We start from the raw sequence: 20,887 nt of genomic DNA on the forward strand, positions 1-20,887 counted from the left end.
CCTATTAATTATATAAAATACAACACTACGTAGTCTGGCCTTTCCTTAAAATCCAGTAGCCCATACCTAAGCAAGAGTTAAGGTAGTAATACGTATGTTCTCTCCCCACACACCACAGAGATAAGCCTGTGGCTAAACATTTAATGAAACAAGAAGCCTTAGAACTATTAGTTAAAGGTGTACCCAGTATAATTATATTAGAAATGTACTGTAAAGTGTAACAATCAAGAAAATGTTTATAGATACAATATAATGTGTACATAAACAATTGATGGAGTGCTCAAACTCAACTAATACAAAGGGATGAAATCTTTAGACCATTCTAATAACTATGTACCCTGAGCTGGCCTTGTTGGTCTCTATTCATATGGTATTTCTTCAGCTTCAGCCTTATTATACTCTTCTGTCTTCTCTGGAATATGTTCTCCTGTGGTCTGAATAGGATTGCTGTGCGTTTTCTTGTGTCGGGTTCATCACTGTTATCCAGTTCCTTACCTAGAAAATGAAAGCACTCAATTTTTTTTTCAATTAATGCCTTTATTGCAATTAGCTTAAACACATAATATATACGTAGGTCCAAATTTATGGTGAATACTACAGATATTTTGACATGGAAGAACTGTCCTGAGTTTTAAATTTAAAAATCCATCACTGTACTGGCAACCTCATCCTTACATGCAAGCTACTTACATGCAAGCCATGTGTTATCAGGGGCGTAGGCAGGTGAGGTAGTTAACTGCCTCACCAAATATTGATGACTGAACTGAGAAGCTAACTATTGGACTTCTAGATGCATTGAATTAAAGCTTGCATTTATAAAGTTTATAGCAATCTGTATGTTATTTTGTTGAACTTATCATATACATTAGTATCTAGGTGCAGCTCCAGGGAGTTTCTAACGTTTTCAGAAATTGCATGTTTAAATAACCCTATAGTGCACTTACTCTAATAGAGCATTCACTAATTATAAAATGGATTTTGATAAACTGCTGAAATCACTCCCAATATAACCTCACATACTTTAAAATTTGCCAAGGAGCATATCCTTATAGATTGACATGTTTCACATGCTATATAGTGTGGTATGCTTTTTAGTAGCTAATGCGCTATGTATATAGGCCCAAAAATCTGGTCTAGAAACCAATTTGTCAAAATTCCTGCATCCGCCTATGCCATTCATAGCAGGTAACTGCTTCAAAACAACAGTTGGCATGTTTTAAATAAATGGTAGCCTTGTATGTACATGTGTCCGTGTGTCAGTTAAAATGGATATGTAAACACAGCGAGGACCACACTGTTAATATTGAGTCACTACAAAAAAAATTATGGAGTGATTTCAATAATCTCATTATTACTATTATGAAAATAGTCTAAGTGGTGCTTGTACTTCACAGTAATGTCAAGGCCTGAACTACAGCTAATGAATTACATATTATTACAAAAAATTTGGAATTTTCAACTACAGTAGGGACCATAGCACATTGATAAAAAGTACTGAAACAAGTTGGAGTAGTCCATGATATTAAATCACTGTAAAACAATAAGAAGTGTTATATCCCCACTGTGCTCAAGATACCATAACGGAAATGCACAGTAGGGATATAACACTTCTTATTGTATTACAGTGATTTAATATCATGGACTACTCCAACTTGTTTCAGGAAATGCACAGTAGGGATATAACACTTCTTATTGTATTACAGTGATTTAATATCATGGACTACTCCAACTTGTTTCAGTACTTTTTATCAATGTGCTATGGTCCCTACTGTAGTTGAAAATTCCAAATTTTTTCGTGTACTTGTTTGTTAACTTTTTATAAATAATTTTATTATGGCTGGTGAACCCATGCATACCGCATCTGAAAAGGCACTGCGTGCCCCAGCTATATATCAATTATCGTGTGAAAAGTGAAGTTACCATTACGCTTCGTTGTCAGCTATGTTCAACCCGTCACACAGCATTTTAATCAAGGACTTGTTGAAAGCATTTCGGGTCGATCTGAAAGTTTGTTTGGGTTTAGTTTTACCTCACCAATACTGCCTCATTGTCGTAAGGGAAAATTGAGGCTGATTTTTGGGTGATATTATTTTGTGGGCCACGCCTACTCCTTTGTGGTCCCTACTATACAGTTACTATCGTACTGTATGATAAGCCCTACTCTACCTTTTACATATTCGTTAGCTATAACTTTGTTAACAGTGATGTTACCAAATAAGCTATGCTTTCTTTGTACCTGTCATAGGTTAGCTATACAGTACACATTGATCATTGTAGTGGGAATATTGTGGGACACAATAAGTAATTGTTGCACGTAAGGACGATGCTGCTGGAGCAACTAACAGGGAATTGTGACAAAACATAATATGCAGGGTTTCTATGAGATTATGCACTTAATACATTATTACTCATGCATTGAATTAGAAGTTTTGTATATGCATTTTACACTTAATAGTGTTAACAGCTTTAGATAGTTATTTGACTATTCCAATCATGTATGTATATGGTTTTGCTGACTGTGTAGAAAATAGTAAGCACATGCAAGGATACATAAAGAAGTGTTAATACTGTAATAGTGAAGAATGTTAGTCGCAAAGAAATGCGTTTAGAAATGCAAGCAGTTAAACCTAGCTACTAAGCAACAAACACACTAATACTAAACAAGATGTCTTACGCGTGTATCTTGTCGACGACATACGATAGGTCCTGTATAAACCAAACGTCAAATCACAAATTTATTCTAAAAGTTTGGTGCGATAACACGTGTATTCACAATGATTATGGAAGCCCTACTGATGAGCAATGGCCACGATAAAGAAGGATCAAAGGAAAACCAGTAAGCAATAGCGAAAGTTTCATCTCCATGAATTTCTGCCAAAGAAGTAAGGCTGTAGCTGTAGCCAATTTTCCATTACGCTTGACTGAATGCATCAGGCAGGCAGGCAGGCAGGCAGGCAGGCAGGCAGGCAGGCAGGCAGGCAGGCAGGCAGGCAGGCAGGCAGGCAGGCAGGCAGGCAGGCAGGCAGGCAGGCAGGCAGGCAGGCAGGCAGGCAGGCAGGCAGGCAGGCAGGCAGGCAGGCAGGCAGGCAGGCAGGCAGGCAGGCAGGCAGGCAGGCAGGCAGGCAGGCAGGCAGGCAGGCAGGCAGGCAGGCAGGCAGGCAGGCAGGCAGGCAGGCAGGCAGGCAGGCAGGCAGGCAGGCAGGCAGGCAGGCAGGCAGGCAGGCAGGCAGGCAGGCAGGCAGGCAGGCAGGCAGGCAGGCAGGCAGGCAGGCAGGCAGGCAGGCAGGCAGGCTGGCAGTGAGGCAATAGAAAATTTGCGAAAATAAAATTTTTTTAAAATTTTGTAGCATCTAATCGAAAATGCTTCTGGTTGTTCTGAAGGCATGTTTGGGCTTGGTTATACCTGACCAATACTGTCAAGTGGCCGTGAAGGGTTTGCAAAGATGATTTTGGCTTGATTTATCTTTGTAGACCATGCCCACATCTTCGTCGTCCCTACCATACAGTACTATCATACTGTATGATTATGTGCATTCTTTGCAATTACTACAATAGTATGGTTAAAATTGCTTCCAAACCCAAACTTGCAACACCATTGATTGATTGATTGATTGATCTGTTTATATTCCAAATACTTGGGCATTGGCCGTTTCTCCATACCAGAATGTACACAAAACAATACAACAGAAAACCGTAGCTAGCTATACAACATACACAAAAACGAACAACACAACAACCTTAAAAAAGTAACCTAACAACACAAAACACAAATAACAACTGCAGAAATTAAATCAAATCAGGGAGCATAGACTCTTGAAATAAACGAGTGAAGAGGCTGCCACAAAACTCAGAGATATCCTGAAACAAGTTTGTAGCGTTCTGCGGTATGGAATATTTTATCCCAGTATTTGGTATTGAGAAAATACTCCGGTATCCGGTATTTCACAGTATCCGGTATTTCACAGTATCCTGGCATTCAACTAATAACACTCCTTTAATCTTACTTTGTGTGTAATAAAAAAAGTCAAGTGTTAATCTGTAGTTACTATCCAAATTTGGATACATATATAGCACAAGTAAAAGTTATTCATGGCTAACAGGTTATAAATGCATTTTACTAACATCTATACAGTTGATACAAGTAGGACGGCACTAAGTTGTAACCTGAAACCTCACAGTTTACTATTAGGCTGGCCTTGTAATCACATCCAAACTATCAATACATAACTTAATTAAATGCCAAGACCTGATGTATGGCTTCCCTCATAGTACAATATACTTATTCCAATATTATACCAGTATATTTGAAAGTATCTTTCAAACAGTTTGATGAAAATATTGTGGTATATGGTATTTTCGGTATACCGCCCAACACTACAAATTTGCAGGAAGAGAATTCTGCCATGTAGATGTCCTTTCCTGGAGGGGGGGGGGGGGGGGGGAGGATGCTACACACTATAGTGCATGCATCATTTTAGCGTCCAAGGTAGATGTCACTTATTTAAAATTTCTGCTCCTGACGATATACCAAAGTCAAATGAAAATGTTTGGTTACACTATGGCAATAGGAAATTCACTGTTTGGTTTGTATGTTGACTGCTTTGATACGCACAATTATAACGATAATAACATGACATAGAATAGAGTGCAGACAATTTTACTTTTAATTTCTGATAAAACACACATAATTTTCAACCACTTACTTCCTGTTCCATTCACTGGTTCCTTAGCATCTATAATAGTATAGTCACTATATAAAAATACATGTGAAGTCAGCAATTATCACTAAAAATGTTAGATAATTCTCCATGCAACAATGTTTGACAATAATAAAAGTCAAAAATCTTTATACATCTACAGCTATACATGTTATGTACATGTCATTGACCATTTAGAGCTAAATATACATAATATCATAGTACCTTATCTGCCCCTGCCTTGTCATAGTCTGTGCTGCATGGAGAGATTCGATGAAACATTTCATGTAAATGGAATTGCATCACGTTTGTTGTCCACTACTTTTTGTAATCTGGAATGGTAATCATATCTGATATAATTTTAAGAGGTATGCTTTAATGATTATATATACAATTTGTCACTCTAATAATTATAATTAGACACAGACACAATTAAAGTCCCAACCAGAGGCGGATTTAGAATTACTCAAGGGAAGGTACTAAGTTAGGGGCATCTATATAGTGAGAATGTGGGAGCTAAGGCTAAAAAATCCCAGCTCATTTACTTTATAGATGCTTAAAGTTCACTAGAATTAATGTTTTGGTTGCAAAAGGAAGTAATTCAAGTATCAAGTTTGTAGCTACAACTAAAACTACCTATACTATATATTCAATTAAAAGAAGTTCTCAGAATATATCCTTCCAAGTAGAATCGATGTTATGTGATTCATGATACGTACATACTTGAAAGTTATAGAATACAAGTACACAAAAAAATTTGGAATTTTCAACTAGAGTAGGGATCATAGCACATCGATAAAAAGTACTGAAACAAGTTGGAGTAGTCCATGATATTAAATCACTGTAAAACAATAAGAAGTGCTATATTCCTATTGTGCTTCTTGTTTGTTAACTTTTTTTGTAAATAATTTTATTATGACTGGTGAACCCACGCATACCACATCTGAAAAGGCACCACGCGCCCACACTATATCAATTATCGTGTGAAAAGTGAAGTGTCCATTACGCTTCATTGTCAGCTATGTTCAACCCGTTACACAACATTTCGAATCAAGAACTGTTCGAAAAGCACCTCCACAATCCACGCATACCAAAAGAAAGAAATCGTGCTGCGCGCCCCAATCATATTAATTACTGTCTGAAAAGTGAAGTATCCATTACGCTTCGTTGTCGGTTATGTTCAACCTGTTACACAGCAGTATGAATCAAGAACTGTTTGAAAAGCACCTCTGCATATCAAAATAGCCACGATGAAAAATACGGACAATTTCCGTTTTGAAGGGAAGCCAGCACGTGCTCGCGCCAAATCGACACCTTTTCCTGTCAGCAAAGATGAATGGGACACAAAGGAGGACATTGGTAAGTTCATGAAGAATGCATTGTACGTACTGCGGTATGCCAAAAGGCACCTGTCGGGCTGAAGCAATGTTGAACAGTGAAAAAATCAAGCCCGTAGCCGTAGCCGTTATCGAGTTACGCTTGTCTGAAGGCATCAGTCAGTCAGGCAGTCAGTAGAAAATTCCATTGAATAAAATTCTTTAAAAATTCCGTACCAACTTGTTGAAAGCATTTCGGGTCGATCTGAAAACTTGTTTGGGCTTAGTTGTAAGGGAAAACTGAGGCTGATTTTTGGGTGATATTATTTCGTGGGCCACACCTACTCCTTTGTGGTCCCTACTATACAGTTACTATCGTACTGTATGATTAAGCAATTAGTATGGCAGGATGTTTGACACAATGATGCCTGTGCACAGGTCAAAAAGAAGAGGTTCAATTTCAGAATACACATTGGTCTTTGTTCCTTATACTTTAGATGATGAATGTTTTATTAGAGTACAGTAGACTGTTCTATTAGAGCATTTCAATTTTTAGCAGCTTTTATATAGTGGTTTTACCTCTGAAATATACCCACTTCCTAGAAGAGATTAGCTCTTAAATCCCCTCTTCTTTACTCCCTATGTTGTTAGCTGAACTCTCTACATGGTGACAACCTGTACTGTAGCTTCCACTATATTAAGCTTTCTAGCTAGCATGATCCTAGTAAAAATTTGGAATGGGAGAGGGAGTGCTTCAGCACCACATGCACCCCCTAAAAGCTTCCCTTGCCAACTATAGGCTGACTACTGTGAGTTGTACATACGTATTATACTGCTTACGTTTGTTATTTTGCTTCCTTGTGCAGGTGTCTCTCTGGTGAGGAAATACCTTCTTCTATCACTTTTAATTCCTTTGCTTTAGCATCTAAAAGTATTTGGTCTACCTTTTCAACAATGAAGGCATCCAATCCTATATACTGTTCATGACAGTAGTACAATTGAGTGGCGTGATACACCATTTATTTGGTGTACATGTGTAAGCATCCATATGTGATATACTGTATAGCTGAAAGTTTGGCGAGATGAAAGTTTGGTGAATTTGGCAAATGAGCATGCAGCGTTTTGCCAAACTAAAATCTGCCAAATCATTTGTCCAGTACAAACAAATTCGCCAAGCTTTTTTCTTGCCAAAATCCTATCATGGCATTTCCTCCTGTCAAAGTTTCCACCTATACGGTACACATGATTACATGTTTTGCATACGTTATACAAAATTATTGTAATACGTATATGTGTGAATTATATATGCAGTACTTGATCTCACCTGAATTGTGATTAGGTTTGTGTGTAATGCAATTTCAGCCTTTTCGTCACAGGTTCCACTTGCTGCTCAATGTACTCCCACATGTCATCCATCAAGTGTTCCTTGTCACATTCTTTCATAAGCTGTACGGAAAATCATTAAAGAAGTAGCATATGCAAACAGCTGAGGTGAACTGATTATGTACCTTTATATACAGTTAGCTGCATGTATAGTGATAGGACATCTCTGTAACAGATTTGTGACTAAGGCCATTTCTTGCTGCAATAATATGGTACATCCTCTTTCACAGCTAAACGTGCATGGAGCCAGTTGGCACCAAAACCTCGTTCTTGTTATGGAGGTATTTCTGTGTATTTGATTTGAAGAGATTGTAAAGTGCACTGTACCTTATGTGACCAGTACTTGGTATGTGGGTATGAATTATGTTCTTTTAGATAAATGAGGGTCTGGGAGCATGGCTCCACAGAAGATGTAAAAATTCTAGATATCTGATGTCAATTCAGAGGCCACACTAACTGACAGGTCTATTATAGTAGCTCAATTGTGTCACTAATTAAGTTCGTAAGTCAACAAAGGTTACTACTCCACTCCCCTGTTGCTATACCCATGTAAAATTTGTTAAACTATTACTCTAATCCAATTCAAGTTATTGTATAGAGAGGTTTATAACACAATGTGCACGTATCATGTATGCCATATCCTTACTTCTCATATTTCCTTTAGTGTTGCAGAATGTTGATGGCTAAAAGGTTGGCAGTTTTCCTGGAAGTCTGGATAACAACTTCTTTTTATCCTCACCAACTATGTAGCTAAAGTCTCCATCATTCTCCAGGTAGACATTGAACGTCACACCACAATCTCTTATGCAGCTCAACAGCTTTTTCATCATGGGCCTCTCTAACTATCCGGATTGTTTTGTGCATCATAACACATAGCAGCTTTAATCAAATTTTTGTCAGTACATCTGTGATCCTTAACAACAGATGCTAGCACATTTCTCAATGAAATGCTAAGCAATGGAGGATTTATTATTCCTTTTCATTCTTCCTCTAAACTTGGAGTTGGGTGTGTACTTGTTGATGCTTCTATTGTACGCGCTCTCCTAGTACAAATTTTGTGTCTAAATTTTGTCTTCAACATTACACCATACGCAAGTGTACTTGGTATTGGTTAGCTTTAGTCCCATCAAAATTAGTAGCATCTAAATAATACGTAATAATAATGATGTTGCTATACATGTACCAAATGGGCTTCAACACCTAATTACACAACAGGTTTTTAATGCACTGTGACATTGTTTGAGACTTTCAACCTGTAGAACCATGGAGGGTTCTATTGGAGTCTGCTCTCACAGGGTTTAATGAAAGAAAGCAATTGAAACATGTGGTCAACCCAAGTGAATAAGGATTTCTGAGAATTTGGTTTTACCAAGAGTATAATTATATACTCTTACGGGTATCCATAAACTAAGTAATACTATGATGGAGGGGTTCCAATGATTCCAAGAATGCCCTCCACTACATGTTTTAATAGATCTATCCGTGTTAATTAATAACAAAGGCACACATTTAAGTGAACAATACATGGTATTGTATATGTATGTCATGCATTGATAAGTATTTACCCTGTAATCATTACACAAATAAAACTTCAGATTCCATCTATTGTCACTGTAGGGTTTTGAATTAGCCTGTTGGCCTCATAAAATATAATCTCCTAACCCAACTGATATGTTTTCGTAATTTTCAGCTGCCTTATAATGGCAGCTACAATGTGAATGCCTAAATACATTGTCACATTATAGGTTGGACTAAGTCATCACACTTGCTTACCTTCCCACTCTCCCTTCCTATCATAAAGGCAAATGAGAATAGTACGTATGAGGACTGTTTAGTGAATCTTGCCCCATCCAATGAAATCCTTACCAGTATCTTCTGAGTACTTGAATAGATGTCAGGGCATGTTATAATCTAAGAAAATATTATAAATAAATAATAATAATTGTCAACCTATGCTAACTTCATTTTGTGCCTTGTCCTTAAGCAAAGCAACAAAGTTGCACTCTGCCCCGTCAAAGTCTCCTGGTGTCTTTGTTATAGTTGGGACATGAATTCCTTTTTTGTATGCCTTCACCTGTGTGATAGTATTGAATGTCAGATTGCATTAATTTATGTGTACGCATGTTATGTAGCTAACTGCAAGGCATTGCTATCCCACTCTGCATGAAGCATACCAGATGAGCAAACTGAACTGGGAATAATTATGCTAAAGTTATTGACCCCTGCTTGTGAAGATTTGTATACTAAGTATGTACATGTTTGTATATGAACACACTTATGCAATATTGTAACCTTATATGACTTAGAGCCACCAATGATTTTTGTGATCTCGTGGTCCAGAGCAAAATATGTACATGTACAACATTAGGTTTGGCAGCATCCATGTTTTCCTCTTTTTGCTTATTTTCCTCCCTAGCCGAATCAGAAGTATATTTTCCATTGGAAGTTTCAAATTTCAATCCGACGACTTTCAACCCTGTCAATGAGGGGGCTTGTGAACCTTCGCACAGCACTTCCAATTTTCCATTGCCTTCAGCGTCAACTCTGCTGCCTTGGTTCAAGCTCCTCATAATCGCTACCTATAATAATTTGTAACAATGCACACTACATGTCAGTATTCCCTTACCATGTAACCTAATGGTTGTACATACTTCTTGTTGTTGAGGACACACTTATAGATAGTGTTGTGTAGCAGTAGTCTGTGTGATCTCCCCCTCGAAAACATGAAGCGACTTGTATGATTTTTCCAACTTTGCTCTGGACCCTCTTCACCATATTAACATCTCTTAACTTCTCTGATTACAGTATAAATGCATAGGTATTAGATCTTATATCTATGATAAAAGTTAAGAGCTAGATGTTGGGCCACAGACAGGTAGTTACATATGTGGCTTAAAATAAGACCATCAGTTTATCAACTTTTCAGATTACCCAGTAAACATGGTTCATGCTTTGCCAGCTTACTGATTACTAGGAAAGTACCACAGCTTATTCTCTAATAGCTAACAATGGTACACAAGGGTAAATAGCTGTAAACACGGGTAATTATGACGATTAATAGTGAAGTCACACAAAACGAAGACTCAAGACCTTACTTAATCAAAACGAATCGCCAGTTACGTCGATAGCACAGTACAAAGTTCATTGCCAAAATCGATGTCTAAATAATGCACATTCTTTCGTGCACAATGTGCAGACGATTCTAAATAGTGCTCGTCAGCGAAAATTTGTTTAGTGTTATGCCTCAGGGAGCCATCAAGAAGAAATCTACTGCCGCCAAGTTGAACGTTAAAGCAAGAAATCGCCAATCAGGTCCAAAGAAAGGTAGAGTTATACGGGAATTTATTATACGGCCAAGTGCATTCATATCTTTCAAAGCACTGATCTGTAATCTGCTGTAAAGTACAAGCTTGAAAGTACTTTAGTTAAGTACTTAAGTGATATACAGTAGTACTTGTGTAAATGTTGTACTTTTGTGATTGTTGTATTATTTGTTTGGAGGTGTTCTTATGCACTTGTCAATTTCATGCCCCACTCCCGGGGGGTGGGGGAAAAAAGGGATTTGAATTTTCAAGGATGACCAAGCGCATATTTCATGCATGCGACTAGTAATAAACTTGCCCTGTAGCTAGTAAAATTATAGCAAGTGCGATTTTATTGTTTAGAAATGCAACTACCGAAAATCTGTCAGAAAATTGGACAACTGTCAATTGCCCCAGAGGTGGGGACAAGAAGCAATGTCAAATCCCCACCTGGGGTGTGGGGACGCTCGGGGGTGGGGCATGAAATTGACCAGTGCATTATAGACACTTTAGCCTTCTACTCTCCCCTGTGAATTTTCACAAATTAATATAAATCAAATACAAAGTGGTTCTTGGATCTGTGTCTGTGGTCAACAGTCAATGTCACAAAATTGTGCTACAGTTTGGTTAAGAATAAGATGAAGAGTTCAATTAATACCTTAGGCCAACGATTATAAATTCCTTGGTTTCCCGTCCTAGTCAGACAAAATTATCGGGCAGCTATTATTTATTATATTGTTAAAATCTATTATTTAATATCAAGGATATTAAAGGGAGCTCATTAACTCTAAATTGTTTAAATTCAGGAGAACTAGATTCAAGGTTAGTTGTAATTTGAAAGATTTTACCAAGATTCAAACCTCTAGAAGGTTAGATTTGAAGTGTTGCAGTGTTTCCTGAGCAGCCAGGAAGGCATTTACGTATGTAGCTATAGAATTGCTGGGTTTGCCATGTTAGTACTATACTTACTAGCCTGACTGTACCATCAACTTCAACAGTATGAATTTTCCGAATGTTTCACACATTAATAACAGATTGAGAATGGCAGGGAAAGGGACTCGTGTATCTCAAGTTTATACTATACCAATGGCTATACTTGAAGAGATTCACTGCTAGTATTATGCCGGATGCCATGCACTAAATAAGATCAGAAACTCACATCAGAGTCCACCTATCTATAACCTAGTTTTTAATGACACGACCTTCTGCCAATGTTAATATTTACATCATGTGACTATCAAATGCAATAATACTGTATAGCTTAAACATGTCGAGGGGGAAATTTTTTGCTGATTTGGCAGTTTTGGGTGTTATCAGTCAAAATTTTATCCTTGAAATATTTAGTCCTTCATATAGTCTAATACGTTTTGGGTGTGTTTGCAAATTCACAAAAAAAATTTATTTTTGGTAACATTGCTCAACCTTGAAATATTTCCCCCTCGAAAATATTTAGGCTATACAGTAAATTTGCATGCGGCTCTAATATTACCATGTGGGCGGATGACAGGAAACAAGGAACCTGCAATTGGTGGCTTTAACTATATATTCAACAAGACATTTCAAGCTCCAGACATTTCACTTAACAAATACACCAAGTTTGAGTAGAGGTGGAGGTACTAACTCATTAGAAAATAGAAATATAAAACAGTGGTAAAACTTCAACTCTAGTCATAGGTCAAATGCTGACAGTCAGTATTTATCAAGGTTTAAGGTCTCTTAGAGATACCATTATCATACTGGCTGGTGTTTTATCATTTGTGTTAGATTCCCAAAGAAAATGCTTCTGTCTGGTCCACATCAATAATAGATTGGATTTTGTGGGGTATTTCAAATGTGTTTTTCAGAATATCCAATGGAACTTGTATGGTAGGAAAGCCTTTGGACCAATGTTAAGGATGTTATGACCTTAGCTAGGTGTCCAGGTGTCGTCTTATTTGAGTCTCCATATTGATCAGGTTCCACTGTGCTTTTAGTGAGTGTCCACATATCAGTGACATGCCTTTATCTACAAGACCAGTTCATGGACTTCGTACGTATTACGTACTGACACTTCTTGCATAAAGAAACTGCCTCATTTCCCCAATACAATACAATTGTTCTTCAGTACGTCTGTGCTCTTCCCATGTGGATATGGACAGATGTATGGTATTGGTTGTCAAAATATTTCAGTGCAGGTGTGTCCCTATAGTTGTTGCTGATTTTTCTATTAGAGTATTAAAGTGTTTATTGCGTTTGGCCTTTTGGTCCTATAAAATGTTGTCTTGAGGTGTTGTATTTCAACTGTACTGTATATCACTGTGTCAATAGCTGTATGTATTTCACAGGAAGACACACTACCATTGCTCCAAAGAAAAAATCTAAAGTGAAGCAAGCCAAAGCAAAGAAGGTATAGTTAGTGTACTGTGAAGGTGCTTTATATAGTGGTCACTTCTTGAATGATGTATGTAGCCATATCAGTGTTTAGAAAATGCTAGCAGTAGACTTGGCATTTACCAAGTAGGTGTTGTAATCCCATGTTATGTACCTGTCAATGTAAAACCTGACTACTGCAGTATGGGTTGAGGTGGGAGAAGGTGGGGAATTGCCTCTCAGAAAATTATAATACCTCACCTTCCCTTGCATACCCTGAGCGAAGTCTGAGACTAGATTTTGTCTTGCCACCAATACTACATTAATAGCTGACATTTCCTCACTACCTTAGGGAAAGCTTGTAACCAATTCTGCCAGTGTACCCCAACCTTAGCCATACCTGTCTTATATTGATATGTGGATTACATTGCTGAACATTAATAGATTAAAAAATTTCTTTAGATTACCATACCGTACAACAGGAAATATTGACAATTTGATGAATTCACAATTAATTAGCTTTGACGAATTAAGATTTGATGAAAAGCAAGAAATCATAGATTTAAATGCTGATTTTTGAGGTGCTTATTGACTTTTTGACAAATTAAAGTTTGGCAAATGTAACCGATTCATCAAATTTTTCTTTCGTCAAAATTTCCTTTTGTACGGTACCTAATTCCCAACAAATTTGACTGCATCAGGAGACCATGAATTTATTTTCGATAGTTAGGGCAATGTCCAGCATTTGATTATCGTATCATGTGGTTACTTGAACTTTAAAGCTTGCACATACTTGAAAAACCATTGGGACTCAAATAATTGCCAGGTGTATATTTGGGACCAAGCATTTGTTTGTACAATATCCTGGAATCCCTCTTCCCAGCTTATGCACATTTATGGTTCTAAATTCTATTGGTTGACTGCTCTATTGAAGTGTTTATTAAAGTACCTCATTGTATAGGTGGTGACTGTTTTATTAGGGTTAGATTGTACTGAGCTGTCTTGAATTTAATATACAAAGTTGCTGTCTGTGTATATTTCTACAATACTAGTATGTACGACATTTTGCCAAAAGATAAATTTGACAAATTTGACGAATCAGTTACATTCATAAAATTAATTTGTCAAATATAAATAAGCCCTTCATAAGTCAGTGCGTAGAGCTGTGATTTCTTTTTGTCAAATTTTAATTTCTCAAAGGCTGATTAATTGTGTGTCCATCAATATCTCCTGTTGTACGGTAGTATTCTGTCAAATTATGTTGGCACAAACTAAAGGCAACAAAGAAACATGCGGCATATCCTAATCGTATCACTTATTTTAGATTATGTTCATTTACATGCGTCTTTAAGGTACTGCATACATTGACGAATCCCAGTCAGATTTCAACAATTCTAAAATACCCCTCAATGAAAGTTTTGCCATTTCATATGTCAGATCAAATGCACATTTACAAGTTAGTACTACTAGAGTGATAGTGTACCAACAATGTCATCATCATCTTGTGTGGTTATCCATCATTATGAACAGAAAGATTGTAATGGTACCTTTTAGGGAACATGCTATACTGGCGCATGCTTGGCAGCTCATAAGCTGGTATAGTGTGCTACTGGTAATGTCAGGTTTCAACTACAGTGAGATCTGCAATTGAAGGGGCCAGCGGCAAATAGGGACAAGTGCCGTTTGAAAATTTAGGTGACCACATAGTGGGCATTAAACAGAATTTTGGGACATAATTGAATTATTGGAATATTTGCTAAAAAATTATTTGAGATTGCCATGAACTTTTAAATTCCGTTGTTTACTTAGTGACAATGTTATTCACATGGATAAAATAAGCCATTCTAAATTTTAGAAAATGGAAAATCTAATGTCCCCTTTTTCCACTGACCCCTTCAATTATATCTGAATACCTGTGTGAGTGTGTGTCAATTTGATCACAAAAGTGTTCAGATAACTGAATTTGTTGGAGCTACAAAACTTCGTTCACCTACTCTAATAGAGTTTACTCTAATAGCGATGCACCGATACTGATACTAGTATTGGTATTGGCCCTATTTTGGTGGTGTCAGACTGGTATTGGTAAAGCTACAAATGTCCAATTCCAACCAATACTTTGTATGGTATCATTTAATTGCTTTTCAAGACGGTAGCATACATAGCGTGTCAAACGGAGTTGAGCAAGCCATGAATTCTTTGAAAGAAGTCAGCCACTAGCATTAATTTTAATATATTACAAGTAAGCCACGAAATAAGATTAATTTCTTTGAAGCCATAAATTGTATTGAAGCCATAAACAATTGTTATCGTTGTGATTAGTGGCCACAAAACCAGTAAACTGCAGTTGATGAGAATAACAAAATGTGTATTAGTATGATGACTATTATTGGAATTACCAGTTGTTTCTTGTGAGTAATGCCTGTGTGGCAAAGTGTCAGTATTGAATTGGTATTGTCCATTTCCACCTAAAATGTGTTGGTATTGGATCGGTATTGAAAAAGTGGTATCGCTATACTTTAATAGAATGATGAAATTCTCTAATAAAACAGTCACTTTCAATGTTTGGGAAGTTGAAGATTTGATTAAATAATAGAAGTCCCAAAGTGCCAGATGATATACATTTCTTGTATTCATACTGCGTACTTTAAATTACATTGCTAAATATTTTCTTCTCCACATGTATTGCTGTGTCGTTATGTAGGAACTAGAGAAGGCTATTAGGGGAAGAATAGAAGAAGAAATTACAAGTCAAGCTAGTAAAAGTATCAGTAATTTCTCCATCGTAAAACCTTCACCAGCAGCAACTAGTACCCAACCTGCAGCCACAACTGCTAAGAAATCAAAATAAGTGATATTGTCTATAACTTGTGACTGATAGTAAGTAGGTAACTTTAAAATGTTTGGCTTGCTTGGTGGTGAATCAGATTTTAGTGACACAAGTGACTCAGATGAGCCTGATCAAGATGTCGATGAAGCTACAAGTACCACGGACAAATCTCATACTAGCGACACCACTAGTACTTCTCGTGAAAAACTTCCTTTACCAGATTTAGAAGTTCCACTTTCCCAGCAAGGAAAGATATCAGTCTTTTCTAGTCAATACAAAGAGGAGGAAAAGGCTAAAGAAGCTGTATTAGAAAGACATGTTGAGCTGTCTAGTGCTGCTCCTATTGTTTCAAAAACTCAAGCAAAAAAAGAAGCTCGGAAGGGTCACCGATCATCTTTTCAAAGAAGTCGGCAAATTGAATGTACAAGTGAAGATCAGCCAAAAGTTAAAAGGAAACGTCATGCTGGGCTATCTGGAACACTTCAGCCACCAAAGAAGTTTATGCAGTCGTATCATAAGCAACAAACTGAAGAAAAGCCATGGTTAAATAAGAAATAATGTGTATAACATAATTGATTTGTGTTGCAAATTGAGTGTTGTCTGTTATATGTTCCAGTGCATGTCAATAATGTGTCTTTTGTTGTGGTAGTTATTGTTGGTAACCAGCAGTTTTGTTTTTGGACTCAACAGTAGTGCATCTGAATTTCCAATCATAGTGATGCTAGATAGCCAGCTAAAGCTTTTTTTTGTATGGTTGTATGTCCCCTCTCTCTTCATCAGGCTTTCAGCAGCTGGTCATAATTGCTAGTATCTAAGTTTTAGTGCAGCCATTATGATGTAATTTATAGTTCAGACAACTTTCCAGTGCATCAGGAAAGCTCTATACCCCAACAAAAATACGATGGCGCCGGAGATTATAATTATAAATAGTCTTGTGGTGCGCAATTAATGGGGTGGGCGTTTAATGTGGTCGAAGGTCGCGTCAAGAAATGGATACTGATTCTTCGCATTCTAGCAATGATTCTGACTATATCCCAGAATTAGTGGCAAGTATTCAGACACGCAAGAGGCACAGAACTCCTGGGAGTAGGAAACAAAAGAAACGAGACACCTCCAGTGATTCTATACAAATTTCACCACACCCACCTGTAAGACTGCCTGTTGATGTGCTAGTGATCATATTTCAGTATATTGTGACAGAAATTGGTCCATTTTTAGCTCTGAAACGTTATGGCCTTATTTGCAAAGAATGGAGGCAAGCTTTATTAGAGAATAAATTGTGGCATAGTGTGTCACTGGATGGTAATGAATCATGGCTGGATGTTGGTCGGGCACTGAAGTGGTTGTGTACCTATAAGTCTTTTACTGTCTCAGTTTTGGCCCTATCAAGGTGGAGACCAGGCCATCACCAGTCTGGTTTTGCGCATCTGTTACAAATATGCACCCAAGTGAAGTCGGTGAGATTTGATAATTGCGTTCTGAAATTTGATGAAGTTTTCAAACATTTCAATAAGCTTGAGAAGTTGATCATTGCTAGATGTAGTGTCAAAAGTTTTAATGAACTGTTTCGTGATGGTAAAGTTATGTTACATTGGCTTTCGTTAGGTCAGGTTGGAGGTTGTATCTGCCAGAGCTTGTTAAAATGTGATTCTCCTCTATTAAATCTTCATACACTACAGCTAGACAACTTTTTCAGACACAAAGTAGATTCCATTAATCTTCTACAGAGAATGTGTCCCAATGTGAGAGCATTGAAAGTATATTTTGCGAACGATGAATATATTGATCCCAAACCTTGTGAGTTAGAACAAACTGGATTTTTAAATTTGGTTTACTTGGAATTATGTTTTGATTCTTGTTTTGACTACAGTTACAACACATGGGAGAATAACATACTATGTTTAACATTATCATCGTCACCTTATTTGAAGTCTCTTAAACTATTGTATTATACCTCATGGGAATATGACCAGTTAGTATCATTAATTTCATGTAACTTGCAAGAGCTAGACTTGCATCATTGCAGTGTTAATTTTAGCTTGTTCATTAGGAAACTGGTACAAACCTGTTCTAGTTTACAAAGACTAACTATTGCTAGCCCCAAACAAGGCACTGCTACTGATGATGTTATCAACATTCTCGTCTCCAGTCCTGTGATAAATACTCTGACACACGTGGACTTGACTGGAACTGAAGTGACTGGTGATGAAATAAAGCAACTACTGAAATGCAGTCACTGTTTAACATATTTAAATCTTCTGAGTTGTAGAAATTTACCCAGAGGCACAAAACGTATTTATTCTGATGCTGAGTTGAGTAAACTCAGTAGAGTACTTTAGGTAGCTGAGAATTTATGCAAATTGTATGAGTGCAGTCTATTAAACTGTTGCTACATGGGCAAATGTCTTGTGATTTTCATGAATGTGTTTGTATTGTTACAATATTCAGTGTGAAGTGTGGCATCACGATGCTTATATGCACAAGTACCATGTATGAATGATCTACCATGATCTGGTGAGAAGTGATGCTATCCATATACGTACTGAATGACCACTGAAAGTAGTGGTGTTCAAAAGTTATGTGTTTACATTGTGATACATTTGGAGGTGGTGCTAACTAGTTCTGCATAGTAACAGTCATATGTACATATTGAATGCATAGCTACATCTGGTAATACATACAAAATGTCCGTTTAGATGTTTTCTTGTCTGGGTAGCATAGATGATGGCAGCATAGATGATGGCACCAACTTGTAAGCAATAGCTAGTATACTTAAAATGTGTTTCCCATTGACAAACAGAAATTCCTAAATCCATAACATTTACAAAGCCTTACAGATTTCAAAATAGTTAGTGATAAGGCCATTCTATGCTTCAGATCAGAAAAATCAATGTAGGTGAACTTCATTACAATCTTACTTGCACTTGAGTTAGTTGAATGCTCTATTAGAGTGTCTTGATCTTATATTAATCATCACCCTGTTGTTCTTACTTATTAAGAAGTGAAATGGTTACTTCTCCATGGGCTTGGCCAGTTTCTTAACACAAAAATCCAAGCATTTGCTTGGCTACGTACAATATAACATTATACAAAATTACAGTAGGTTCTTCCTTTACTTGTGTTGCATCCTTGGCGGCTACTTGGTTTACATACATAATAATCATATCCCTGTTTGTATCATATACTGTAAAGTAGAATTGGGAGGTATTTAGGTATAAGTAGTTAATAGAGGTATTTTTGATACCAATGTGGTTTTTAGCAAATACCAATTTAATATAAGTAGTAAAGTAATTAAATTTTTGTAGTGGTCATACATGAAGTCAAGTCCCATACAACCATGTTTACCCTGCAAGCAAGCACAGACCCTGTGTGTTGAAGTATTCAAAATGGTTAGTTATAGTTTTGGGATATTTCAAACCTTACTTTTTGTCATTTCCTTCAAAAGAATAGTTTTTACTACTAACACAATGTGGGTATAAGTGTAAGTCACATGTTTTAAGAGTGCAAAATATAAAAGTTATTAGAGATACCGAGGTATTTTTCCTAATACCGTACTGTTCTTCAATAATACAATACCACCCATCCCTATATAGTAGAGCAGCTATCTCAAATGATTTTAGTGTACCTTTCTCAACTTCTACAGAAAATTTGGTGCTTTTATTGCAAAGTGAATGATTTCATCAACATTTGTTGCTTAGCGGTGCCACATCAAAATCATTGCCTTAGGGCATGTTTGGAATCCAGTCAGGAAACAATACAAAATCTTTAGTTAACATGAATCTATTTCAAATTTACAGGTGTATTCAGAAAATGCGGTATTTTCAACACCTCTAATGGAGCCAATATTTCAGTGCAGAAAGTGCAGGCACAAATCAATAGGGCATATCTATGGCTTTGTATACCTTGATTCTATGTGCTTCTTAACATTGCAAACTGGTGACCTGGATACATGGACACCTCAAGTAAAATAGTAGCTATGTAGAAGGATTAAATGAAAAGTTAAAGCCACCATGGCTTGATCTGCAGGCCACCCTGCATGACTCAGATCACTCTGTCTGAACCAGATCACAAAGTATAGGGAAAAGTTAAGGTGTTTATTGTCTATACTCCACCAGTTGGACACTATAGGGTACAAGACATGCAGAACCTACATGTATGAAGTATTTACCGCTGCATGGCCAAAGAGCCTGAGCAAAGTAAAGTGAACTGAAGTGTCTGCTAGAGTATCCCAATATTTTGGCCGGACCATACTCTTAGTATAATGAAACTTGATGTAGCTATGGTTAGCTAGCAGTGATGGTAACTAAACTAATGCTCCCTATCTGGGGAGCTGCACACTGTAAAAAAGGATTTCTTGTTTTAACAAACATTTTGCTGTTTTTTGCAACAAATTTGTACAATACAAAACTGTTGTTGTTATATCATGAATATGCATGCATGTTGTTAAAATAACACAGTGATATTAGCTACCTCAGGGGTACATGCAGGGTTCCAGAAACCCCCTTTGAACTTCTGGGCTTGCAGCAAGAACACCAAACCATCATAGTTTGCATGGCTCTACAAATAATTATACAGAAAGACGAGAATAGAGTAGAGGCTATAGTGCATGTATTATGTAATAGAAAACTTGGTTTAGGGAAAACAATTAAGAGTATGAATTTAACTATAGAAAGAAAACGCTAATAAAGATCGAGATATCCTAATAGAGCAGTCAGATGTATTCTAAAGTACTCTAATAGAACATTAATAATGGATTATGGATTGCAGGTATAGTTTTATTAAAGAGTGATGTAAACACTTGAAACATTAAATTTTGAGTTTTTAGCTGGAGAATTTGGGTAACTATATTTAGATCACTACATAATACTCCAGACCAGCCATATTAAAACCATAACTGATAGGGCTTAAAGGGAGCTAAGCAACTAAGAAGATAGCATATGCTAATTAAAAGTAATCCACAGGACATGAACTAGTAAAATTTGAAGCATTTGATGTTCAAAATCTAGAGAGGCC

The 20,887-nt window shown here is 37.0% G+C and overlaps 3 protein-coding genes and 1 long non-coding RNA gene across 15 annotated transcripts; 3 read left to right on the forward strand and 1 right to left on the reverse strand.

Moving 5' to 3' along the window:
* Positions 1-189: 189 nt before the first annotated feature.
* On the reverse strand, positions 190-10,587 carry LOC136238163 (uncharacterized). Of its 12 annotated transcripts, none has more exons than XR_010692808.1 (10): positions 10,492-10,587; positions 9,357-9,470; positions 9,170-9,307; positions 8,498-8,538; positions 8,043-8,439; positions 7,338-7,459; positions 6,854-7,242; positions 4,923-5,029; positions 4,704-4,750; positions 190-495 (listed from the first exon to the last, which is right to left on the reverse strand). It is a non-coding gene; the product is annotated as an uncharacterized lncRNA (long non-coding RNA). The 12 variants fall into 12 exon arrangements; XR_010692807.1 differs by having other exon boundaries at positions 8,962-9,307; XR_010692809.1 differs by adding an exon at positions 7,522-7,683 and having other exon boundaries at positions 8,043-8,079; positions 8,136-9,307.
* Positions 10,560-16,522, forward strand: LOC136238162 (uncharacterized). Its single transcript, XM_066028511.1, has 3 exons — positions 10,560-10,720; positions 13,023-13,084; positions 15,749-16,522. The coding sequence occupies exon 3, from the start codon at positions 15,944-15,946 to the stop codon at positions 16,430-16,432; it is 489 nt and encodes a 162-aa protein (XP_065884583.1). The 5' UTR covers positions 10,560-10,720; positions 13,023-13,084; positions 15,749-15,943; the 3' UTR covers positions 16,433-16,522.
* On the forward strand, positions 10,636-15,895 carry LOC136239271 (UPF0390 protein zgc136864-like). Its single transcript, XM_066030000.1, has 3 exons — positions 10,636-10,720; positions 13,023-13,084; positions 15,749-15,895. Exons 1-3 carry the CDS (start codon positions 10,636-10,638, stop codon positions 15,893-15,895), a joined length of 294 nt encoding a protein of 97 aa, XP_065886072.1.
* A 341-nt stretch (positions 16,523-16,863) lies between the features above and the next one.
* Positions 16,864-18,213, forward strand: LOC136239272 (F-box/LRR-repeat protein 6-like). The gene has a single exon (XM_066030001.1). The coding sequence runs from the start codon at positions 16,864-16,866 to the stop codon at positions 18,211-18,213; it is 1,350 nt and encodes a 449-aa protein (XP_065886073.1).
* The last annotated feature ends 2,674 nt before the right edge of the window (positions 18,214-20,887 follow it).

This window comes from Dysidea avara, chromosome 11 (genome assembly GCF_963678975.1).
Source record: "Dysidea avara chromosome 11, odDysAvar1.4, whole genome shotgun sequence".
NCBI classification, from domain to species: Eukaryota; Metazoa; Porifera; class Demospongiae; order Dictyoceratida; family Dysideidae; genus Dysidea; species Dysidea avara.

Coding starts and splice junctions, on each gene's coding strand:
- LOC136238162 (XM_066028511.1), top strand. CDS start 15,944: ATGTTTGGCTTGCTTGGTGGTGAATCAGATTTTAGTGACACAAGTGAC.
- LOC136239271 (XM_066030000.1), top strand. CDS start 10,636: ATGCCTCAGGGAGCCATCAAGAAGAAATCTACTGCCGCCAAGTTGAAC. Junction 10,721..13,022: donor CCAATCAGGTCCAAAGAAAG/GTAGAGTTATAC, acceptor TGTATTTCACAG/GAAGACACACTACCATTGCT. Junction 13,085..15,748: donor AGCAAGCCAAAGCAAAGAAG/GTATAGTTAGTG, acceptor GTCGTTATGTAG/GAACTAGAGAAGGCTATTAG.
- LOC136239272 (XM_066030001.1), top strand. CDS start 16,864: ATGGATACTGATTCTTCGCATTCTAGCAATGATTCTGACTATATCCCA.